The sequence below is a fragment of the Bombina bombina genome, chromosome 7 (assembly GCF_027579735.1).
Source record: "Bombina bombina isolate aBomBom1 chromosome 7, aBomBom1.pri, whole genome shotgun sequence".
In the NCBI taxonomy this organism is placed as follows: domain Eukaryota; kingdom Metazoa; phylum Chordata; class Amphibia; order Anura; family Bombinatoridae; genus Bombina; species Bombina bombina.
The window spans coordinates 512,902,073-512,929,137 of NC_069505.1; the positions used below are offsets into that span (position 1 = coordinate 512,902,073).

General features: G+C 39.3%; 1 protein-coding gene across 1 annotated transcript in view; it reads left to right on the forward strand.

Annotated features, from left to right (window-relative positions):
* The window catches only part of LOC128666926 (gastrula zinc finger protein XlCGF67.1-like), a 72,139-nt gene extending 57,112 nt beyond the window's left edge, over positions 1-15,027 (forward strand). Inside the window, exon 2 of the mRNA XM_053721746.1 lies at positions 14,031-15,027. Coding sequence (XP_053577721.1) covers positions 14,045-14,812 — 768 coding nt within the window. The 5' untranslated portion in view covers positions 14,031-14,044 and the 3' untranslated portion in view covers positions 14,813-15,027. The remainder of the gene's footprint in view (positions 1-14,030) is intronic.
* The last annotated feature ends 12,038 nt before the right edge of the window (positions 15,028-27,065 follow it).

Below are 27,065 nucleotides of genomic sequence, written 5' to 3' on the forward strand. Positions count from 1 at the left end.
CCCTTGCCTACATGAATCTGTTGTGAGTATTGTCATATTGATGTAATGCCTTTAAAGACTAAACCATTACCTTAAAGGTTATGCCCTTAAAGTTTACTGTGAAATAATTTGTATAACCGCGGAGAGATAATATGTACACAAAGGGTACCCTCTGTAAAAACGAGGATTTAAGAGAGGAGATAGTTTCCATTCCCTCCCACAAAGTCTTTTATTTCTCCTAGCATTCCATATGCAACCTTAAGCACGGTTACTTTGTATTTGCCTTATACTGATAAAGCTGTATGTTAAGTTTGTAACCTCAATAAAAATTACCATTTAAAAGAAAAAGGAAAATAATATACTCATATTTTGCTATATTGCCTTTTTTTAATACTTGGTTCTACTTACTGATTCAAAACCAGAAGCGCCAAGTGTTAAAAAATAATGTAAATATGAATTAAACATATTTGAGTGCCAATTGTTTACACTCACTATATAACTCCCTCATACTCAATATGGATGTTTGACTTTTGTTTGGATACATATTATTTTCTGTTTTATTTAACCGATCTGTATTTCTGGGTACTTCAGATTAAACATTTCTCAAAACCATCCTTTCTCCAACATTGGTGTGTCCGGTCCATGGCGTCATCCTTACTTGTGGGAATATTCTCTTCCCCAACAGGAAATGGCAAAGAGCACAGCAAAAGCTGCCCATATAGCCCCTCCTCAGGCTCCGCCCCCCAGTCATTCTCTTTGCCGCTCTGAACAAGTAGCATCTCAACGGAGATGGTGAAGAGTATGTGGTGTTTAGTTGTAGTTTTTTATTCTTCTATCAAGAGTTTGTTATTTTAAAATAGTGCCGGTTTGTACTATTTACTCTAAAACAGAAAAGGATGAAGAGTTCTGTTTAAAAGAGGAGTATGATTTTAGCAGCAGTAACTAGAATCAATTGCTGTTCCCACACAGGACTGTTGAGCCCAGAGAACTTCAGTTGGGGGGAACAGTTTGCAGACTTTTCTGCTCAAGGTATGACTAGTCCATTTTCTAACTAGACTGTGTAATGCTAGAAGACTGTCATTTTCCCTCTGGGGGATCGGTAAGCCATTTCTTAGACTAATAACAGAATGAAGGCTTATTAATGGGCTATATACTGGTTGACACTCTTGTGGGCTACATCGATTGCTTTATTCAATATTTATATGAGGTTTGAAGTGTTTTTTTACTAAACCTAAGTATTGGGGAACGTTTTTAGGCGCCAGGCAGTAGTTTAGACACCTTCCCAGTCAGGAAGGGCCTTTCTCCCTGGTAGACAGGGCCTCATTTTCGCGCCATAATTGCGCAGTTTCTTTTGGATGCAGTGCATGCAGTTCCATGTGAGAGGGTCTGGTGGTCAGTAAAAACGTTCCTGGAAGGCTTATTTTGGTATCGTATAACCCCCAAGGACAGGTGAAGTCGCAGCAAACGCCGTGGCTGGGATTGTAGTGGTTTAAAGTTGCTAATTGATAAAACAGCAACATTTAAAGGGTTACAAACCTGAAAATTGGGGTGCAATACTTTTAAGTCATTAAGACACTAGGGTGCAAATTTCATGAAGATTGGATATTTCCTTCATAGTTTTTCGCATATACAGAAATAAAGTGTGCTCTGTTTAACATTTAAAGAGACAGTAACGGTTTTGTTTAAAAACGGTTTTATTGCATTAATAGCCTGTATAAGCCTGTCTAACATGTCTGTACCTTCAGATAGAACATGTTCTGTATGTATGGAGGCCAAGGTGGTCCCCCCTTTAAATGTATGTGATAATTGTGCCATGGCGTCCAAACAGAGTAAGGACAGTACTGTCACATTTAGTAAAGTTGCCCAAGATGATTCCTCAAGTGAAGGTAGTGGGGATAGTTCATCATCCTCTCCTTCTGTGTCAACACCAGTTATGCCCGCGCAGGCGATACCTAGTTCATCTAGCGCGCCAATGCTTGTTACTATTCAACAATTAACAGCAGTAATGGATAATTCTATAGCAAATCTGTTATCCAAACTGCCATCCTACCCTAGAAAGCGCGACAGCTCAGTTTTAAATACAGAAGATGAGCAGGTTGGCGCTGAGGACAATTTATCAGTTATACCCTCACATCAATCTGAATTGGCGGTGAGGGAGGGCCTGTCTGAGGGGGAAATTTCTGATTCAGGGAAAGTTTCTCAGCAGGCAGACATTGATGTCATAACATTTAAATTTAAGTTAGAACATCTCCGCGCCCTGCTTAAGGAGGTTCTAACTACTCTTGATGACTGTGATTCTTTGGTAATTCCAGAGAAATTGTGCAAGATGGACAATTTCTTAGAGGTCCCAGTGCACGCTGATGCCTTTCCGATACCCAAGCGGGTGGCGGATATAGTGACTAAGGAGTGGGAAAAGCCAGGTATACCTTTTGTTCCACCTCCTATATTCAAGAAAATGTTCCCCATTGTTGACCCCAGAAGGGACGCATGGCAAACGGTTCCTAAGGTTGAGGGGGCAGTGTCAACGTTAGCTAAGCGCACAACTATTCCTATTGAGGACAGTTGCGCTTTTAAAGATCCTATGGATAAAAAATTGGAAGCATTGCTAAAAAAGATATTTGTTCAGCAAGGTTTCCTGCTTCAACCTATCTCGTGCATTATTCCTGTCACCACGGCAGCTTATTTTTGGTTCGAGGAACTAGAAAATTCGCTCCAGAAAGAGACTCCATATGATGAAGTCATGGACAGAATTCACGCACTAAAGTTGGCTAATTCCTTTATTTTGGATGCCGCTTTCCAATTGGCTAAGTTAGCGGCGAAAAATTCAGGGTTTGCAATAGTGGCGCGCAGAGCGCTTTGGCTAAAATCCTGGTCAGCAGATGTGTCGTCCAAGAATAAATTGCTTAATATTCCTTTCAAGGGGAAGACCCTTTTCGGGCCGGAATTGAAAGAGATTATTTCAGACATTACTGGTGGAAAGGGACATGCCCTCCCACAGGATAGGCCTTTCAAGGCTAAGAACAAATCTAATTTTCGTTCCTTTTGCAATTTCAGGAACGGACCGAATCCAAACTCTGCAGCCTCCAGACAAGAAGGCAACTCTTCCCAGCCTAAGCCAGCATGGAAACCATTGCAAGGCTGGAACAAGGGTAAACAGGCCAAGAAGCCTGCTGCTGCTACCAAGACAGCATGAAGGGGTAGCCCCCGATCCGGGACCGGATCTAGTAGGGGGCAGACTTTCTCTCTTCGCTCAGGCTTGGGCAAGAGACATTCCGGATCCCTGGGCGCTAGAAATAGTCTCTCAGGGGTATCTTCTAGAGTTCAAGGAACTTCCTCCAAGGGGAAGGTTCCACATGTCTCGCTTCTCTTCAGACCAGATAAAGAGACAGGCATTCTTACATTGTGTAGGAGACCTATTAAAAATGGGAGTGATAAACCCAGTTCCAACAGCGGAACAAGGTATGGGGTTTTACTCAAACCTGTTTGTAGTTCCCAAAAAAGAGGGTACTTTCAGGCCATTTCTGGATTTAAAAATTCCATCATTCGAAATGGAAACCATTCTGGCAATTTTACCAACAATCCAGGAGGGTCAATATATGACTACCGTGGACTTAAAGGATGCGTACCTGCATATTCCTATCCACAAAGATCATCATCAGTTCCTGAGGTTCGCCTTTATGGACAAACATTACCAGTTCGTGGCTCTTCCGTTCGGTTTAGCCACTGCTCCCAGAATCTTCACAAAGGTGCTAGGGTCCCTTCTAGCGGTTCTACGACCGAGGGGCATTGCTGTAGCACCTTACCTAGACGACATTCTAATCCAAGCGTCGTCTCTTTCCAAAGCAAAGGCTCATACAGACATTGTTCTAGCCTTTCTCAGATCTCACGGGTGGAAGGTGAACGTAGTAAAGGGTTCCCTGTCTCCGTCAACAAGAGTCCCCTTTTTGGGAACAATAATAGATTCTTTAGAAATGAAGATCTTCCTGACAGAGGTCAGAAAGTCAAAGCTTCTAAACGCTTGTCAAGTTCTTCACTCTATTCTGGAGCCTTCCATAGCTCAGTGCATGGAAGTAGTAGGATTGATGGTTGCAGCAATGGACATAGTTCCTTTTGCTCGAATTCATTTAAGACCATTACAACTGTGCATGCTCAATCAGTGGAATGGGGACTATGCAGACTTGTCTCCCCAGATTCAAGTAGACCAGGTAACCAGAGACTCACTCCGTTGGTGGTTGACTCAGGATCACCTGTCTCAGGGAATGAGTTTCCGCAGACCAGAGTGGGTCATTGTCACGACCGACGCCAGTCTATTAGGCTGGGGCGCGGTCTGGGACTCCCTGAAAGCTCAGGGTCTATGGTCTCGGGAAGAGTCCCTTCTCCCGATAAACATCCTGGAACTGAGAGCGATATTCAATGCGCTCCGGGGTTGGCCTCAACTAGCGAAGGCCGGATTCATAAGATTCCAGTCGGACAACATGACCACTGTAGCTTACATCAACCATCAGGGAGGAACAAGGAGTTCCTTGGCGATGAGAGAGGTATCCAAGATCATCAAATGGGCGGAGGATCACTCCTGCCACCTATCTGCAATTCACATCCCAGGAGTAGACAACTGGGAGGCGGATTATTTGAGTCGTCAGACTTTCCATCCGGGGGAGTGTGAACTCCACCCGGAGGTCTTTGCCCAGTTAACTCAATTATGGGGCATTCCAGACATGGATCTGATGGCGTCCCGTCAGAACTTCAAGGTTCCCCGCTATGGGTCCAGATCCAGGGATCCCAAGGCGACTCTAGTGGATGCATTATTGGCGCCTTGGTCGTTCAACCTAGCTTATGTGTTTCCACCGTTTCCTCTCCTTCCCAGGCTTGTAGCCAGGATCAAACAGGAGAAGGCCTTGGTGATTCTGATAGCTCCTGCGTGGCCACGCAGGACTTGGTATGCAGACCTGGTGAATATGTCATCGGTTCCACCATGGAAGCTATCTTTGAGACAGGATCTTCTAGTACAAGGTCCATTCGAACATCCAAATCTAGTTTCTCTGCAGCTGACTGCTTGGAAATTGAACGCTTGATTTTATCTGTTAGGAGACTCCTCCAGGACCACGACCCTCTTGTTCTCCTCTGCTTCAGGACTCTGGTATCTACACTGCAAAGTGTTTACAAGTACTTGGAGGGCCGCTCAGAAAACACACAAGGATATGTTTGCAGAACAGCTCTAATTTTATTGGTCAGGATAGCGAGCTTATATACATTTCAGAATACATTGAAATCTGTAGTCATTAGCTCATTTCTAAGATGAGGAAAAACATCTGGCATCCTGTAAGTTGTACATCACATTTGTCAGATATCCTTGAAGATATTAAGTAAATTTATGACTGACAGGAAAAAGGAGTAATGTAGGATCTCAAAATATTTCAATCTGATGTATAGCTACCTTTGACCTAACTAAAATTCCTTACATCAGCAGTGTTTTCTCACACATAGCTCAAGGGTTTAATAGTACATGTAAAATGTGTGTATAAAGGTCACTATGCGTCTAGCTACAATTGAATATTAAAGGGATACAGAAAAGATACATTACAATTAAACATAACATATAAAAATGATACAATGTATATATATATACTCCCTAGATATTATAATATTCTTACAATAAGAGTTACAGCATATAGGTTTAACAAGTGACATATTCATAATTACATCATTTCACATGGTATTTCTATAAGAACAAAGAAACTCATAGAAAATATAATTGGAATAAAAGGAGTGTTAGGGAGTCATTTCTACAGGAATACACAGTAACTGGGCCTCCTAGCCCAGCACAAATCACAGCCGTTTGACATCTTGTAGAGATAGCAATGCACATCGACAGGGTCATTCTCAGGGCTATTATATATATGCAAGTCTCCCTAACATCAGCATATTTCTTACTACATAATAAACCACTATAATAAAAAGTCTAATCATTACAAAATGGATGCTAATCATCACAAGATGGCTGCGGGGAACAAGATGGCTGCCGTCAGGTTCATATTACCCCTAACATACCATCCTTTTATTCTAACAGAATAACATAAAAATAGACTGACATAGAAAAGTAGTAAAGCCTTATATTATGATATACTTTTATAGGCTAATTGTCACTGCATATCGGTACAGTCCCTCCAATACCTTCCATCTATCTTCCAGCCTTCCCAAAACTACCGGTCCACCGGCACAGAGACCCAACCAGCCCCCCATCTACCCCCAAACAACTCTGTATCTTCTATCTCTCCACCTGCATTGCTAGCACCCCCAATATGTCCAACAGTTCCTTTTAAAGCATGACATAGCAACAGCACAACTGTCTCTAGGTGGCCTCTGATCACTTTAAGAACAGTCTTTGTCCATTTGAGAGCGCTGCACCTTGACACTTTGCTATAACACAGTTCTCCAACAGTTCATTTGCAGTAGGGGCGCTTATCCACGGTTCTTCCGCAGGGAGATACTGGAAATCTGATGGTTTGTTCATGGGGTAGACAAGGCAACCAGTGGATACCCATGGCAAGCAAACACTCGAGTCACAGGGAGTCTAGGAAGCAAACAGAAACAGTACAGGATGAGTACACACCGCAATACAATCACAATTATGTCCAAATAAAACGTCACTTTCATCCTATGTCATTTAAAATCAAACAAAACATTGTTGATATACAATACAAACTAAATACATTGACATTTCTCAGAGAATAATTTACAACTTCTCTATACACTTTTAAATGATACTTCATGAATACTACGCAAGTGAAAAGATACCATACTAATTAATAAAAGGGAAAAATACATTTGCTTTCATAAACTATAATTAGGCTATTTCCTGAAACAAACATTTCTCTGTATATTTACTATAAACTTCTAGCTTAGACGTGTCCTCCTTATGTTCTAAAGGGTGAAGGGTCTAAGATATTATGATATATTGCAGCATTTTTCTGAAACATATTTTTATACTCAGTGGGCCATTCAATAGGGTACAATACTGCACAGTTCACAGTTACATTTATCTAAAAATTACTATGTTAAGCACATAAACTACAATGTGCACTAATACCAATGAAGCATATGACCTCTTATACCTAATATGTTCAATAAAAATAAAACAACTACAAGAGAATACAAAACAAGCAGTATAAGGAATTAAGTTAAAACAATACTCCCCTAATTTAATTGGTTGACCCTGTAACAGCATAACAGGACCTCCATATCGAGCGATAAGGCACAGTCCAGAGAAGGATAGTCTTTATGTCCTGAAGACACACATCAGAGGAGACAGTCATGGATTACCCAGAGTCCAGTTCTGGGGCTGGTACCAGCATGCAAAGCAAAGAATGGATCCAAAGATAGTTCAGTAACTTTTTTACTGCAGTATGGTGGTTAAAACAAGCTTGACAAAAGGTCTTTCATTTTCTTCTTTTCTTTCTTTAAAGGTTTACTTGCTTTCAATCTGTAATCTTTTGAAGAGTGCACTTATGGAATTTTATCTGTACAGATTTTACCTAAATATGGAAAAAACTCAAAAATAATTCCGTTAGTGTTTTTAATTTCTGGATACAGCTGCATGATCTCATCCTGCAAACACAAATATAGTGTTAAGAACCAAATATAGAAAAATATAGGGCACAGCTGGTGGTTAGGCAATAACATTGTAAGAGAAGATTCAAAACGTTTTAGGTTCACCTTCTTACCTAAAAACAATCACCCCTGTCACATAAAGATACTCATCAATACTCATCAATACTTCCCCCTTGTTTGCGTGAAACATCCCATGTGGCATGCAAACACAACATAACAAAAAACAAAAAGACAAATTATCCACTCCACTCATGCATGCATAATACAATTCTCAATAGCAAGCAAAATCAAATACACCTCCACATGCAATATTCCATTCATACAGCACCTTACCACACGCATTCACGAAAAATAAAAACACAACATTCTCTTAGAAAACACTTAAACCAATTGTCTATTTTACAAAACAAAACATGAACAGCCGACACAAACTTTTAACAACCAAAATTAACCTGAAATTCAAAACCAATTCTGCCATTCCCTGAAACGCAGCACTCGCAAAACACTACAAAATAATTAAAATCCTAAAACAACCATCTATACCGTGGTTCTGCAAATTCTACCATGTACAATTCTATGATATCATACTAATGATGCAATCACTTCAGAAGATCAATAAACTCCAGTTGCATATTTACAAATAAAATCCCTAACCATAAATTTACAAAAGAACACACAAACACCTAAGTATCCAATTTTGGGAATAATTAGATAATAATGATACAGCCACTGTTCTATATAGCTCCTGCTCACATGCACCATGCAAATCCACTGTTAAAGGGACATTTTAGTATAAATTAAACTTTCATTATTCAGATAGGACTTTTAATTTTAATCAACTTTCCAATTTACTTTTATCATCAAATTTTTTCTTGGTATTCTTAGTTTAAACTAAACATAGGTAGGCTCATATGCTAATTTCTAAGCCTTTGAGGGCTGCCTCTTATCACAGGCTTTTTTAAATCTCTTTCCAACACAGAGAGACAAAATACACGTGGGCCATATAGATAACACTGTGTTCAGGCACAGGGGGTCATTTAAGATTCAGCACAAAACAATGCTAAATTCAAGACAACAGACCATAAACAGTCACAGTCATGTGACCAGGGAGCTGGAAGAATGCCCCTAGACACAAGGCAACTACAGAGGCAAAAAGCATACCAATACAACTGTGTTGGCCATGCAACACTGGGGAATGGGCAATAAAGGGACCATCCATCCTCAAAACAATAACAATTATATGGTAGACTGTCCCTTTAAGTAAATCAGATGTGGCACAAATAATTTGTGAAAAGCTGCTAGAATCCAGTCTATACTTTTACATAACCAAAATTTTAATAACAACACAATTATTTGATTTAACTTTGTTTATAATTTGATATTCATCATTCTGCAGCTCTCTAGCCAAATGTAACAAATGTATATAACAAAAAATAAAATAAGCTTTCTACAAAAAAAATAATAATAAAAATTTCCCCTTTAAATTATTCCCAATGAGTCATTGGCCTTACTTATAATAAACATGTATACTGACATTCATTAAATAGCCTAAGCAAGCATAACCAGCATAAAAACACACAGTGGGATGCAGGCTAGTTAAAGGGACATTTTACTCAAATTAAAAATTATCTTTTATTGAAACTGCTGACACAGTTAAATATACTAGTGTTAGGCTTACAGTAAACCTCATTGTCTTCTCTGTAAATATTTCCTTAAAATCTCAGATTTTATATCCCTTGAAATATTTTCACTCCTCTGTCTTTTTTTTTTTTTTTTTTTTTAGTCTCACAGATCGTAACACTAAGATTGTAGACAACTTATCAATTAGTTTGCATTACAGAGAAAATTCAGTTACACTGCAAAAGAAATATCTGCTAACTAAATGGTAGATTTAAAAAGAATACAAAGAAAGGTCCCAAAAAATATATATATTTTGCAAACTACTAATACAGTGTTATTGCTGCTAATAAAATGACAATTTTCTAGTGCTCTGCCTACACACTGAGTTCTGATTTTACAGACAAACAATTCAACCCATTACAATTTACTTTATATATACACAAACTTGCAAATGCAACTTCTCCTACATTTGAAACTATTCAGCTTGTATCACAAGTCATTACAAATACATTAATATAAAACAATTTTACAGTACACTGTCCCTTTAAGGACTAACCATTCATTACGTAAATTATATATGTATATTCAAACCATAATTTAGGCTGCTTGTATGATTTACCACACAAATTTCACCTCTGTATTGTAGCATGCCCTGCAGATTAATTTACTTGCAACAAAAACGGACGCACTTTTAAATAAACTTTCAATTACAGCTTATAACTATATGTCATTGGGTGCACCAACTCTGTGCACAGACCTTACAAATACAACATACGTCAACCCATTAATCATTCCAGAAACAGTTTCATATTTACCAGAGCGTGACAAAAAAAAATCACACACACCATCGCACTTTCAAAGCCACTCTCAAAGCCGTTACTTGCCACACAATTATCACTTAAAACTAAAACTGCACATGAATACCACATACTTAAAACATGCTGGTGACTTTAAAATACAGGTATATAAAATAACATTACAACATATTTTCTTAAACGTCTTATTTCCCAGCAGGGAAACAGAAAGAAACAGTTTCATTTGTACAGCTATACAGACAAGCTCATTTCATCTCGCATACCAGAGATTCACTCCCCCTCTTTGTTTTGTTTTTTTTTGTTTTGTTTTTTTCAGGAAAACATATATTTATTAATTTTCCTCCAAATTTAAAATGTATTTGTATATATCTGAATCTGAAAAGATTGGCCATTTCCTCACAAATTGAGATAAATACATTTCAAATAATTAAATCTGTTACACTTAAATCTCCCTTTCATTACTGCACACACATACAACGGAACAGTTTTTTTAAATTTCTCTTCACTGACTCTACACAGCTGCTCACTGACAGATCTTTTTATGATCCCCCCTCCCTCTCTAGAGTGGGTGCTTTTCTGCCTGAAATAAACTTTTTCTTTAACAACACAAAAAGAGCAGCAGTAATAAAATGCACAGTCACTTAATATATTTTAAGCACAAAACAGCACAGTAAGTATATAGCAATAAAAAAAGCAAACTTTAAAAGCAATTAGAAAATGCAAAGGCAATACAGCAATTTGAAGTGTGCAAGCAGAAAAACAAATGCAATACAGCAAGTTCAGTTTATAGCAAGCATGAAAGAAACAGATTGCGCATAGACAAAGATAGCAAAACAATTTCCAGGCTGATACCAGAGTTTATGGATAATATGCAATAAATTTTACGAATTATACCCCTTTATTTTACAACATATATACCGCATACAACACTATATACCACATTAAATCCTTATATTCCAACAGAGACTCGAACTCTGTTTTAACCTTAAAAATACTATATTTTAACCAATAAAAACATATGTCTCTAGAGGACTCTAACCTCATCATATGTCACTGGAGGCCTCTAACCTCATCATATGTCACTGGAGGCCTCTAACCTCCGACACTATTTAATATCAAAGAACCAATAAATATGTATCATTCAGAGGACTCTAACCTCAGATACCATATCTAATAAAAAAAAAAAACAATTAACATGTATCATTCAGAGGACTCTAACCTCAGATACCATGTAATCAATAAACCATGTATCACTTGGAGGCCTCTAACCTCAGATACTACTTTATAACCAAAAAAAACAACTTTTACCAAAAATGTTCCATAAAAAAAAAAAAACTTTAAAAACACCTTAAATATACATATATACACAACATACACAGATATGCATAACATACATACACATTCCCCACTATATATTTGTTTTTGTTTTTTTAAAAAAAGAACCTGAGTGTCTGGTCCTATAGGGTTCTAGTTTGACAATGGGTAAGCAAAAAACAGTGCAAAACAAGTATTTCACTTACCCCCTGACAAACTATCACTTCTGGCACCATTTGTTAGGAGACTCCTCCAGGACCATGACCCTCTTGTTCTCCTCTGCTTCAGGACTCTGGTATCTACACTGCAAAGTGTTTACAAGTACTTGGCGGGCCGCTCAGAAAACACACAAGGATATGTTTGCAGAACAGCTCTAATTTTATTGGTAAGGATAGCGAGCTTATATACATTTCAGAATACATTGAAATCTGTAGTCATTAGCTCATTTCTAAGATGAGGAAAAACATCTGGCATCCTGTAAGTTGTACATCACATTTGTCAGATATCCTTGAAGATATTAAGTAAATTTATGACTGACAGGAAAAAGGAGTAATGTAGGATCTCAAAATATTTCAATCTGATGTATAGCTACCTTTGACCTAACTAAAATTCCTTACATCAGCAGTGTTTTCTCACACATAGCTCAAGGGTTTAATAGTACATGTAAAATGTGTGTATAAAGGTCACTATGCGTCTAGCTACAATTGAATATTAAAGGGATACAGAAAAGATACATTACAATTAAACATAACATATAAAAATGATACAATGTATATTTATACTCCCTAGATATTATAATATTCTTACAATAAGAGTTACAGCATATAGGTTTAACAAGTGACGTATTCATAATTACATCATTTCACATGGTATTTCTATAAGAACAAAGAAACTCATAGAAAATATAATTGGAATAAAAGGAGTGTTAGGGAGTCATTTCTACAGGAATACACAGTAACTGGGCCTCCTAGCCCAGCACAAATCACAGCCGTTTGACATCTTGTAGAGATAGCAATGCACATCGACAGGGTCATTCTCAGGGCTATTATATCTATGCAAGTCTCCCTAACATCAGCATATTTCTTACTACATAATAAACCACTATAATAAAAAGTCTAATCATTACAAAATGGATGCTAATCATCACAAGATGGCTGCGGGGAACAAGATGGCTGCCGTCAGGTTCATATTACCCCTAACATTATCCAAGCGTGGATTTTCGAATACAGTGATAGATACTCTGGTCCAAGCCAGAAAACCTGTGACTAGAAAGATTTACCATAAAATATGGAAAAAATATATCTGTTGGTGTGAATCCAAGGGATTCTCCTGGAGTAAAATTAAAATTCCTAAGATTCTTTCCTTTCTCCAAGAGGGTTTGGATAAAGGGTTGTCAGCGAGTTCTCTAAAAGGACAGATTTCTGCTTTATCTGTTTTGTTACACAAACGCCTGGCAGCTGTGCCAGATGTACAAGCTTTTGTACAGGCTTTGGTCAGAATCAAGCCTGTTTACAGACCCATGACTCCCCCTTGGAGTCTAAATTTAGTTCTTTCAGTTCTTCAAGGGGTTCCGTTTGAACCTTTACATTCCATAGATATCAAGTTGCTATCTTGGAAAGTTCTGTTTTTGGTCGCTATTTCTTCTGCTAGAAGAGTTTCTGAATTATCTGCTTTGCAGTGTGATCCACCCTATCTGGTGTTCCATTCAGATAAGGTCGTTTTGCGTACCAAGCCTGGTTTTCTTCCGAAAGTTGTTTCCAACAAGAATATTAACCAGGAAATAGTTGTTCCTTCTCTGTGTCCGAATCCAGTTTCTAAGAAGGAACGTTTGTTACACAATTTAGATGATGTCCGTGCTTTAAAGTTTTATTTAGAAGCAACAAAGGATTTTAGACAAACCTCATCTTTGTTTGTCGTTTACTCTGGTAAGAGGAGAGGACAAAAAGCTACTGCTACCTCTCTTTCTTTCTGGCTGAAAAGCATTATCCGATTGGCTTATGAGACTGCCGGACGGCAGCCTCCTGAACGAATCACAGCTCACTCCACTAGGGCTGTGGCTTCCACATGGGCCTTCAAGAACGAGGCTTCTGTTGATCAGATATGTAAGGCAGCGACTTGGTCTTCTCTGCACACTTTTGCCAAATTTTACAAATTTGATTCTTTTGCTTCTTCGGAGGCTATTTTTGGGAGAAAGGTTTTGCAAGCCGTGGTGCCTTCTGTTTAGGAAACCTGATTTGCTCCCTCACTTAATCTGTGTCCTAAAGCTTTGGTATTGGTTCCCACAAGTAAGGATGACGCCGTGGACCGGACACACCAATGTTGGAGAAAACAGAATTTATGCTTACCTGATAAATTTCTTTCTCCAACGGTGTGTCCGGTCCACGGCCCGCCCTGGTTTTTTAATCCGGTTTGAAAAATTTCTTTCTCTATACACTACAGTCACCACGGCACCCTATAGTTTCTCCTTTTTTTTCTCCTAACCGTTGGTCGAATGAATGGGGGGCGGAGCCTGAGGAGGGGCTATATGGGCAGCTTTTGCTGTGCTCTTTGCCATTTCCTGTTGGGGAAGAGAATATTCCCACAGTAAGGATGACGCCGTGGACCGGACACACTGTTGGAGAAAGAAATTTATCAGGTAAGCATAAATTCTGTTTTTTTCATTATTAAATAACTCCAATGTATTCTTTTTAACAGATCAATTTGTGAACATGGATATTCCTCAAGACAAGGGTGCAGATACTTGTTTAAGTTTTTTGCGCAATCAAAGGAGTCACGTGAAAAATAAATTTCCATGTTCAGGAGAGAAATCATTTTCATGTTCTGAATGTGGCAAAACTTTTACCCAGCAAAACGGTCTTAATATGCATCTTAAAATTCATACAGGTGAAAAGGCATATTCATGTTCTGAGTGTGGGAAATGTTTTACCCAGCAATCAACACTTGTTACTCATTTGAAAATCCATACAGGAGAGAAGACATTTCCATGTTCTGAATGTGGGAAATGTTTTAATAGGCAGTCAACACTTAACACACATCTAAAAACCCATACAGGACTGAAGCCATTTTCATGTTCTGAATGTGGGAAATGTTTTACTTTACAATCAACTTTTATTACTCATCAGAAAGTTCATACAGGACTGAAGCCATTTTCATGTTCTGAATGTGGGAAACGGTTTTCCCGGCAATCGACTCTTATGACTCATCACAACAGTCATACAGGAGAGAAACCATTTTCATGTGCTGAATGCGGAAAATCTTTTACTCGGCAATTAACTCTCACTACTCATTTGAAAATTCATACTGGAGAAAAAGCATTTTCATGTTCTGAGTGTGGAAAATTGTTTATCTGGAAATCTGCTTTTACTAAACACCAGAAAATTCATAAAGGGGAGAAATTACCATGTACTGAATGTGGGAAATGCTTTTTCTTGAAATCAGAGCTTAATAAACATCAGAAAATTCATATAGCAGTGTAACAGGTTGCAGTGCACATCCTGAACATAAATATTACTAAAAGGACATAAAATATGAGGCAAATATATACACTATATCAAAGTATACTAAAACCATAGGTACCTGTGAAAAGTATTCCATATAAGTCCTCGGCTTCTCCTGTGAATATTCACACCGACTCCCCCAGAGCAGTTCCATATTAAAAAGATGCTGTTTAGCCAAATGCTCCCTATATATATCTCACACACACATATGTATGTATAAACACACATATATATATATATATATATATACACACACACATATTAATATACACACACATATGTACTGTGTGTGTGTATATATATATATATATATATATGTGTGTGTATATATATATATATATTTTATTTACATCCTCCACAAAGGTCCCAGGTGGAGGACTGAAACGTTGGATGAACACCACAATGATAATAAAGTGGTGACTTTGAAAAACCGAGTGCTTGGTATTTATTTCTGGATTATATTTGAGAGACTCTGCACCAGTAACATTTACTTATACAGGGAGTGCAGAGGTTGTGTATATATGTATGTGTGTGTGTGTATATATATATATATATATATATATATATATATATATATATATATATATATATATATATATATATATATATACATGCATACATATATATATATACACACACACACACAATGGATATAAAAAGTCTACATACCCCTGTTAAAATGTCAGGTTTCTGTAATGTTAAAAAATTAAACAAAGATAAATCATTTCAGAACTTTTTCCACCTTTAATGTGACCTTAAAACTATACAACTCAATTGAAAAACAAACTGAAATCTTTTAGGTGGAGGGAAGAAAAAATATAAATATAAAATAATATGGTTGCATAAGTGTGCAAACTAATACTTTGTTGAAGCAACTTTTGATTTTATTTCAGCACTCAGTCTTTTTGGGTATGAGTTTATCAGCATGGCACTTCTTGATTTGCCCACTCTTCTTTGCAAAAACACTCCAAATCTGTCAGATTGCGAGGGCATCTCCTGTTCACAGCCCTCTTCAGAACACCCCACAGATTTTCAATTGGATTCAGGTCTGGCTGGGCCATTACAAATCTTTAATCTTCGGATGAAACCATTTCTTTGTTGATTTGGATGTATGCTTTGGGTTGTTGTCATGCTGAAAGATGAAGTTCCTCTTCATGTTCAGCTGTCTAGCAGAAGCCTGAAGGTTTTGTGCCAATATTGACTGGTATTTGGAACTGTTCATAATTCCCTCTATCTTGACTAAGGCCCCAGTTCCAGCTGAAGAAAAACAGCCCCAAAGCATGATGCTGTCACCGCCATGCTTCACTGTGGGTATTGTGTTCTTTTGGCGATGTGCAGTGTTGTTTTTGTACCAAACATATCTTTTGGAATTATGGCCAAAAGGCAACCTTGGTTTCATCAGACCATAACACCTTTTCCCAAATGCTTTTGGGAGACTTCAGATGTGTTTTTGCAAAATGTAGCCTGGCTTGGATGTTTTTCTTTGTAAAAAAAAAAAAAAGGCTTCCGTCTTGCCACTCTACCCTATAGCCCAGACATATGAAGAATACGGGAGATTGTTGCCACATGTACCACACAGCCAGTAACTGCCAGATATTCCTGCAGTTCCTTTAATGTTGCTGTAGGCCTCTTGGCAGTCTCCCAGACCAGTTTTTTTTATTAATTTTGGAGGGACGTCAAGTTCTTGGTAATGTCACTGTTGTGCCATAGTTTCTCCACTTAATGATGACTGTCTTCACTGTGTTCCATGGTATATCTAATGCCTTGGAAAAATATTTGTACCCTTCTCCTGACTGATACCTTTTAACAATGAGATCCCTCTGATGCTTTGGAAGCTCACTGTGGACCATGGCTTTTGCTGCATGATGCGACTAAGAAAATGTCAGAAAAGACCTACTAGAGCAGCTGAACTTTATTTAAGGTTAATCAGAGGCACTTTAAATGATGGCAGGTGTGTACTGACTCCTAATTAACATGATTTTGAATGTGATTGCTTAATTCTGAACACAGCTACATCCCCAGTGTGCACACTTATGCAACCACATTATTTTATTTTTTTTGTTTACTTCCCTCCACCTAAAATATTTCAGTTTGTTTTTCAATGGAGTTGTATAGTTTTAAGGTCACATTAAAGGTGGAAAAAGTTCTGAGATTATTTAAATTTGTCTAATTTTTTTTACACCACAGAAACCTGACATTTTAACAGGGGTGTGTAGACTTTTTATATCCACTGTATGTAAATATGTGTGTGTGTGTATATATATATATATATATACAGGTAGCCCTCAGTTTATGCCGGGGTTAGGTTCGAGAAGGAATGGTTGTAAATTGAAACCGTTGTAAATTGAAACCCAGTTTATAATGTAAGTCAATGGGAAGTGAGGGAGTTAGGTTCCAGGCACCTCTCAAAATTGACATAAGTAACACCTAATACATTATTTTTAAAGCTTTGAAATGAAAACTTTAAATGTGAAACAGCATAATTAACCTAATAAAATAGATTGTATCATCATCAAACTAAGTTTAATAAACAAAAACATTTGCTAAACCTCACCTAATAAAATTATCACACAGACTGTATCATCATCAATCTAAGTTTAATGAACAAAAACAAAATGATCACACAACAGACTGTATCATCATCAAACTAAGTTTAATGAAAAAAAAACGTTTTTTTACTTGCATTTTTCTGCAGCTAAGGGAAGTGGCTGCTAGATCTTGTTCCTTTAAAAACGGCTCCATTGCTCAGGTCTGGTTATACACTGATAAATTTCAGCCTGCCTGTGTTTAATCACACAACAGACTGTATCATCATCAAACTAACGCCTAGATTTAGAGTTCTGCAGTAGCCGTCAAAAGCAGCGTTAAGGGATCCTAACGCTGCTTTTTACCACCCGCTGGTATTTAGAGTCAGCCAGGAAAGGGTCTAACGCTCACTTTCCAGCTGCGACTTTTCCATACCGCAGATCCCCTTACGCCAATTGCGTATCCTATCTTTTCAATGGGATCTGCCTAACGCCGGTATTTAGAGTCTTGGCTGAAGTGAGCATTAGACCCTCTACAGACAAGACTCCAGCCCCAGAAAAAAGTCAGTAGTTAAGAGCATTATGGGCTAACCCCGGTTTATAAAGCTCTTAACTACTATGCTCTAAACTACACTAACACCCATAAACTACCTATGTACCCCTAAACCGAGGTCCCCCCACATCGCCGCCACTATAATAATTTTTGTAAACCCTAATCTGCAGACCACACATCGCCGCCACCTACATTATTCCTATGAAACCCTAATATGCTGCCCCTAACATCGCCGAGACCTACATAATATTTATTAACCCCTAATCTGCCCCCCCACGTCGCCACTACCTACACTTATTAACCCCTAATCTGCCGACCGGACCTCGCCACTACTCTAATAAATGTATTAACCCCTAAACCGCTGCACTCCCGCCTCGCAAACCCTATAATAAATAGTTTTAACCCCTAATCTGCCCTCCCTAACATCGCCGCCACCTAACTTCAAGTATTAACCCCTAATCTGCCGACCGGACCTCACCGCTACTATAATAAATGTATTAACCCCTAAAGCTAAGTCTAACCCTAACACCCCCCTAAGTTAAATATAATTTTAATCTAACGAAATAAATTAATTATTAACTAAAGTATTCCTATTTACAACTAAATACTTACCTGTAAAATAAACCCTAATAAAAATAAAAAGCTACAATATAACGAATAATTATATTGTAGCTATTTTAGGATTTATATTTATTTTACAGGCAACTTTGTATTTATTTTAACTAGGTACAATAGCTATTAAATAGTTATTTACTATTTAATAGCTACCTAGTTAAAATAATTACAAAATTACCTGTAAAATAAATCCTAACCTAAGTCACAATTAAACCTAACACTACACTATAATTAAATAAATTACCTACAATTAAATAAACTAAACTAAATTACAAAACCCCCCCACTAAATTACAAAAAATAAAGATTACAAGAATTTTAAGCTAATTACACCTACTCTAAGACCCCTAATAAAATAAAGCCCCCCAAAATAAAAAAATTCCCTACCCTAATCTAAATTAAAATAGTTAACAGCTCTGTTACCTTACCAGCCCTTAAAAGAGCTTTTTGCGGGGCATGCCCCAAATAAATCATCTCTTTTGAATGTAAAAAAAAAAACACAATACCACCCCCCAACATTACAACCCACCACCCACATACCCCTACTCTAACCCAAACCCCCCTTAAATAAACCTAACACTACCCCCCTGAAGATCTCCCTACCTTGAGTCGTCTTCACCCAACCGGGCACCGATGGACCAAAAGAAGACATCCGGAGCGGCAGAAGTCTTCATCCAATCCGGGCAGAAGAGGACATCCGGACCGGCAGACATCTTCATCCAAGCGGCATCTTCTATCTTCATCCATCCGACGAGGAGCGGCTCCATCTTCAAGACCTCCGGCGCAGAACATCCTCCTTCCCCGACGACTACCCGACGAATGAAGGTTCCTTTAAGTGACGTCATCCAAGATTGTGTCCCTCGAATTCTGATTGGCTGATAGGATTCTATCAGCCAATCGGAATTAAGGTAGGAAATATCTGATTGGCTGATTGAATCAGCCAATCAGATTCAAGTTCAATTGGATTGGCTGATCCAATCAGCCAATCAGATTGAGCTCTCATTCTATTGGCTGTTCCAATCAGCCAATAGAATGCGAGCTCAATCTGATTGACTGATTGGATCAGCCAATCCGATTGAATCAGCCAATCAGATTCAAGTTCAATCGGATTGGCTGAGCGGAACAGCCAATAGAATGCAAGTTCATTCTGATTGGATCAGCCAATCCGATTGAACTTGAATCTGATTGGCTGATTCAATCAGCCAATCAGATATTTCCTACCTTAATTCCGATTGGCTGATAGAATCCTATCAGCCAATCGGAATTCGAGGGACGCCATCTTGGATGACGTCACTTAAAGGAACCTTCATTCGTCGGGGAAGGAGGATGTTCCGTGCCGGAGGTCTTGAAGATGGAGCCGCTCCTCATCGGATGGATGAAGATAGAAGATGCCGCTTGGATGAAGATGTCTGCCGGTCCGGATGTCCTCTTCTGCCCGGATAGGATGAAGACTTCTGCCGCTCCGGATGTCTTCTTTTGGTCCATCGGTGCCCGGGTGGGTGAAGACGACTCAAGGTAGGGAGATCTTCAGGGGGGTAGTGTTAGGTTTATTTAAGGGGGGTTTGGGTTAGAGTAGGGGTATGTGGGTGGTGGGTTGTAATGTTGGGGGGTAGTATTGTGTGTGTTTTTTACAGGCAAAAGAGCTGATTTCTTTGGGGCATGCCCCGCAAAAAGCCCCTTTAAGGGCTGGTAAGGTAATAGAGCTGTTAACTTTTTTAATTTAGATTAGGGTAGGGAATTTTTTTATTTTGGGGGGCTTTGTTATTTTATTAGGGGGCTTAGAGAAGGTGCAATTAGCTTAAAATTCTTGAAATCTTTTTTTATTTTTTGTAATTTAGTGTATGTTTTTGTAATTTAGTTTAGTTTATTTAATTGTAGGTAATTTATTTAATTATAGTGTAGTATTAGGTTGAATTGTGACTTAGGTTAGGATTTATTTTACAGGTAATTTTGTAATTATTTTAACTAGGTAGCTATTAAATAGTAAATAACTATTTAATAGCTATTGTACCTAGTTAAAATAAATACAAAGTTGCCTGTAAAATAAATATAAATCCTAAAATAGCTACAATATAATTATTCGTTATATTGTAGCTATATTAGGGTTTATTTTACAGGTAAGTATTTAGTTTTAAATAGGAATACTTTATTTAATAAGAGTTAATTTATTTCGTTAGAATAAAATTATATTTAACTTTGGGGGGTGTTAGGGTTAAGGTTAGACTTAGCTTTAGGGGTTAATACATTTATTATAGTAGCGGCGAAGTCAGGTCGGCAGATTAGGGGTTAATACTTGAAGTTAGGTGGCGGCAATGTTAGGGAGGGCAGATTAGGGGTTAATACTATTTATTATAGGGTTTGCGAGGCGGGAGTGCGGCGGTTTAGGGGTTAATAACTTTATTAGAGTGGCGGCGAGGTCCGGTTGGCAGATTAAGGGTTAATAAGTGTAGGTAAGGTAGCGGCGACATTGGGGGGGTAGATTAGGGGTTAATAAATATGTAGGTGTCGGCGATGTTGGGGGCAGCAGATTAGGGGTTCATAGGTATAATGTAGGTTGCAGCGGTGTCCGGAGCGGCAGATTAGGGGTTAATAGTGTAATGCAGGGGTCAGCGATTGCGGGGGCGGCAGATTAGGGGTTAATAAGTGTAAGGTTAGGGGTGTTTAGACTCAGGGTTCATGTTAAGGTGTTACGTGCAGACTTACAAACTGTTTCCCCATAGGAAACAATGGGGCTGCGTTGGGAGCTTAACACTGCTTTTTTGCAGGTGTTTTTATTTCATCCCAAACTGCCCCATTGTTTCCTATGGGGGAATCGTGCATGAGCACGTTTTTCCAGCTAGCCGCTACCGTAAGCAACGCTGGTATTGAGAGTTGAAGTGGCGGTAAATTATACTCTACGCTCCCTTTTTGGAGCCTAACGCAGCCCTTCAGAGAACTCTCAATACCAGCGTTGTTTAGAAGCAGCGCTAGAAAAAAAAGAGGCGTAGCTAACGCACCCCTTTGGCCGCAAAACTCTAAATCTAGGTGTTAGTTTAATGAACAAAAACGTTTTTTACTTGCCTTTTTCTGCAAACAGTTCTCTGCATTGAATCTGCAGCTAAGGGAAGTTGCTGCTAGATCTTGTTCCTGTGAAAGCTGATCCATTGATCATGTCTGGCTTGCTTTTCTTTGCATTTGTTTGCTGCAACACAAACGTACAGCTCTACCTACTGGCTATTTTAATGTATGCATGTGCTTATCGTTTCAATAGCAGTCAATGCTTTTCAAATTGAACCGTCGTAAACCGAGGGCCACCTGTATATGGCTTGAAACTTCCAGTGGTCCTGGACGTCTTAGAAATTTGACTTTTTCCTATATTTAAAATTGAGTGGACTACTAACTTTTCTCCCTCTGGGCTAGTAGCTTTTAACCCCTGACTAGTAAACCATAGTGATATTTTTCCACCCCTGTATGTGTGTGTGTATATATATATATATATATATATATATATATGTATACAGCAAATATAATCTAGAAATACACAATGTGTAGAAAAAAACACTTTATTTTACTGACAGACTATGTCTTAGAACATTTAAAAAGATATAACATATACCTAGTCACAAAGCATTAGTATTAAATGTTGCTCTTGTATATAGTCCTAACACATAGATTAAAAAACTATTTGCACAATGGAGGGCAAATTAACGTTTTTGAGATGAAATGGAGCACTATTGTCCCCACTTTCATACAATTTACAATATACAAACATGCAGTATAAAATCACAAGTATAAAAACCTTTTAAAAAACTAAAAATCATATAGTACTCTGATAAATGAAGAGCGAGAGAAACTGCAAACACTTGCCTGGCCAGACTCTGTGTCACCTGAGGAAGGGGCGTGACCCTGAAACTAGTAGTGGTAACGTATACACAGAGTCTGGCCAGGCAAGTGTTTGCAGTTTCTCTCGCTCTTCATTTATCAGAGTACTATATGATTTTTAGTTTTTAAAAGGTTTTTATACTGCATATTTGTATGTTGTAAATTTTTTTATTGTATGAAAGTGCTCCATTTTTATCTCAAATACTTTTATTTGCCCTCCATTGTGCAAATAGTATTTCTTCTGTTATGTGTGATCAGTCCACGGGTCATCATTACTTCTGGGATATTATCTGCTCCCCTACAGGAAGTGCAAGAGGATTCACCCAGCAGAGTTGCTATATAGCTCCTCCCCTCTACGTCACCTCCAGTCATTCTCTTGCACCCAAAGACTAGATAGGAGGTGTGAGAGGACTATGGTGATTATACTTAGTTTTTAGAACTTCAATCAAAAGTTTGTTATTTTACAATAGCACCGGAGCGTGTTATTACCTCTCTGGCAGAGTTTGAAGAAGAATCTACCAGAGTTTTTCTTATGATTTTAACCGGAGTAGTTAAGATCATATTGCTGTTTCTCGGCCATCTGAGGGAGGTAAAAGCTTCAGATCAGGGGACAGCGGGCAGTTGAATCTGCATTGAGGTATGTCGCAGTTGTTATTTTCTGAATGGAATTGATGAAAAAATTCTGCCATACCGTTATAATGAACATGTATGTATACTCTACACTTTAGTATTCTGGGGATGGTATTTCACCGGAATTACTCTGTAAAAGTACATTAAACCTTTTATTAGGTATTTTTCATGTTAAACGTTTTTGCTGGAATGTAGAATCGTTTGCATTAATGAGGTACTGAGTGAATAAGTATTTGGGCATTATTTTCCACTTGGCAGTTTGCTTGTGTTAATTATGACAGTTTCGTTTCTCTCTCACTGCTGTGTGTGAGAGGGAGGGGCCGTTTTTGGCGCTCTTTGCTACGCATCAAAAATTTCCAGTCAGTTTTTCTGCATGATCCGGTTCATCTCTAACAGAACTCAGGGGTCTTCAAACTTCTTTGAAGGGAGGTAGATTCTCTCAGCAGAGCTGTGAGACTTATATAGTGACTGTGATTTAAAACGTTGTTTAAAATGGCAAACGGTCCCTAAGGTGGAGGGAGCAGTCTCTACTTTAGCTAAGCGTACCACTATCCCGGTGGAGGATAGCTGTGCTTTTTCAGATCCTATGGATAAAAAATTAGAGGGTTACCTTAAGAAAATGTTTATTCAACAAGGTTTTATATTACAACCCCTTGCATGCATCGCGCCGATCACGGCTGCGGCAGCATTTTGGATGGAGTCTCTGGAAGAGAACCTTAGTTCAGCTACGCTGGACGACATTACGGACAGGCTTAGAGTCCTTAAACTAGCTAATTCATTCATTTCGGAGGCCGTAGTACATTTAACCAAACTTACGGCTAAGAATTCAGGATTCGCCATTCAGGCACGCAGAGCGCTGTGGCTAAAATCCTGGTCGGCTGATGTAACTTCTAAGTCCAAATTACTTAGTATACCTTTCAAGGGGCAAACTTTATTTGGGCCCGGTTTGAAAGAAATTATTGCTGACATTACAGGAGGTAAGGGCCACGCTCTACCTCAAGACAAAGCCAAAGCTAAGGCTAGACAGTCTAATTTTCGTCCCTTTCGGAATTTCAAAGCAGGAGCAGCGCCAACTTCCACTGCACCAAAACAGGGAGGAGCTGTTGCTCGTTACAGACAAGGCTGGAAGCCTAATCAGTCCTGGAATAAGGGCAAGCAGGCCAGTAAACCTGCTGCTGTCCCAAAGACAGCATGAACCGAGGGCCCCCGATCCGGGACCGGATCTAGTGGGGGGCAGACTCTCTCTCTTCGCCCAGGCTTGGGCAAGAGATGTCCAGGATCCCTGGGCGCTAGAGATCATATCTCAGGGATACCTTCTAGACTTCAAATCCTCTCCCCCAAGAGGGAGATTTCATCTGTCAAGGTTGTCAACAAACCAAATAAAGAAAGACGCGTTTCTACGCTGTGTACAAGATCTATTATTAATGGGAGTGATCCATCCGGTTCCGCGGTCGGAACAAGGACAAGGGTTTTACTCAAACCTGTTTGTGGTTCCCAAAAAAGAGGGAACTTTCAGGCCAATCTTGGATTTAAAGATCCTAAACAAATTCCTAAGAGTTCCATCGTTCAAAATGGAAACTATTCGGACAATCTTACCCATGATCCAGGAGGGTCAGTACATGACCACAGTGGATTTAAAGGATGCTTACCTTCACATACCGATTCACAAAGATCATTACCGGTATCTAAGGTTTGCCTTCTTAGACAGGCATTACCAGTTTGTAGCTCTTCCATTCGGATTGGCTACGGCTCCAAGAATCTTCACAAAGGTTCTGGGTGCCCTTCTGGCGGTTCTGAGACCGCGAGGAATTTCGGTAGCTCCGTACCTAGACGACATTCTGATACAAGCTTCAAGCTTTCAAACTGCCAAGTCTCATACAGAGTTTGTTCTGGCATTTCTAAGGTCGCATGGATGGAAAGTGAACGAAAAGAAGAGTTCTCTCTTGCCTCTCACAAGGGTTCCATTCTTGGGGACTCTTATAGATTCCGTAGAAATGAAGATTTATCTGACAGAAGACAGATTAACAAAGCTTCTAAATGCATGCCGTGTCCTTCATTCCATTCAACTCCCGTCAGTAGCTCAATGCATGGAGGTGATCGGCTTAATGGTAGCAGCAATGGACATAGTTCCCTTTGCACGCCTACATCTCAGACCGCTGCAATTGTGCATGCTGAGTCAGTGGAATGGGGATTACTCAGATTTGTCCCCCACTCTGAATCTGGATCAAGAGACCAGAAACTCTCTTCTATGGTGGCTTTCTCGGCCACATCTGTCCAGGGGGATGCCTTTCAGCAGGCCGGACTGGACAATTGTAACAACAGACGCCAGCCTTCTAGGTTGGGGCGCTGTCTGGAATTCTCTGAAGGCTCAGGGACAATGGAGTCAGGAGGAAAGTCTCCTGCCAATAAACATTCTGGAATTGAGAGCAGTTCTCAATGCCCTTCTAGCTTGGCCCCAGTTAAAGACTCAGGGGTTCATCAGGTTTCAGTCGGACAACATCACGACTGTAGCTTACATCAACCATCAAGGAGGGACAAGAAGCTCCCTAGCAATGATAGAAGTATCAAAGATAATTCGCTGGGCAGAGTCTCACTCTTGCCATCTGTCAGCAATCCACATCCCGGGAGTGGAGAACTGGGAGGCGGATTTCTTGAGTCGCCAGACTCTTCATCCGGGGGAGTGGGAACTTCATCCGGAGGTCTTTGCCCAAATACTTCAACGTTGGGGCAAACCAGAGATAGATCTCATGGCGTCTCGCCAGAACGCCAAACTTCCTCGCTACGGATCCAGATCCAGGGATCCGGGAGCGGTTCTGATAGATGCTTTGACAGCACCTTGGAACTTCAGGATGGCTTATGTGTTTCCACCCTTCCCGCTGCTTCCTCGATTGATTGCCAAAATCAAACAGGAGAAAGCATCAGTGATTCTAATAGCGCCTGCATGGCCGCGCAGGACTTGGTATGCAGATCTAGTGGACATGTCATCCTGTCCGCCTTGGTCTCTACCTCTAAGACAGGACCTTCTGATTCAGGGTCCATTCAAACATCAAAGTCTAACTTCTCTGAAGCTGACTGCTTGGAAATTGAACGCTTGATTTTATCAAAACGTGGTTTTTCTGAGTCGGTTATTGATACCCTGATACAGGCTAGGAAGCCTGTTACCAGAAAGATTTACCATAAAATATGGCGTAAATACCTATACTGGTGTGAATCCAAAGATTACTCCTGGAGTAAGGTTAGGATTCCTAGGATATTGTCTTTTCTACAAGAAGGTTTAGAAAAGGGTTTATCGGCTAGCTCATTAAAGGGACAGATTTCAGCTCTGTCCATCTTGTTTCACAGGCGTCTGTCAGAAAATTCAGACATCCAAGCCTTTTGTCAGGCTTTAACTAGGATCAAGCCTGTGTTTAAAACTGTTGCTCCGCCATGGAGTTTAAACTTAGTTCTTAACGTTTTACAGGGTGTTCCGTTTGAACCCCTTCATTCCATTGATATAAAATTGTTATCTTGGAAAGTTCTATTTTTAATGGCTATTTCCTCGGCTCGAAGAGTCTCTGAGTTATCAGCCCTACATTGTGATTCTCCTTATCTGATCTTTCACTCAGACAAGGTAGTTCTGCGTACTAAACCTGGGTTCTTACCTAAGGTAGTCACTAACAGGAATATCAATCAAGAGATTGTTGTTCCATCCTTGTGTCCAAATCCTTCTTCAAAGAAGGAACGTCTTCTACACAATCTGGATGTAGTTCGTGCCCTCAAGTTCTACTTGCAGGCAACTAAAGATTTTCGCCAAACTTCTTCCCTGTTTGTCGTTTATTCTGGACAGAGGAGAGGTCAAAAAGCTTCTGCTACCTCTCTCTCTTTTTGGCTTCGTAGCTTAATACGTTTAGCCTATGAGACTGCTGGACAGCAGCCTCCTGAAAGAATTACAGCTCATTCCACTAGAGCTGTGGCTTCCACTTGGGCCTTTAAGAATGAGGCCTCTGTTGAACAGATTTGCAAGGCTGCAACTTGGTCTTCGCTTCATACTTTTTCCAAATTTTACAAAT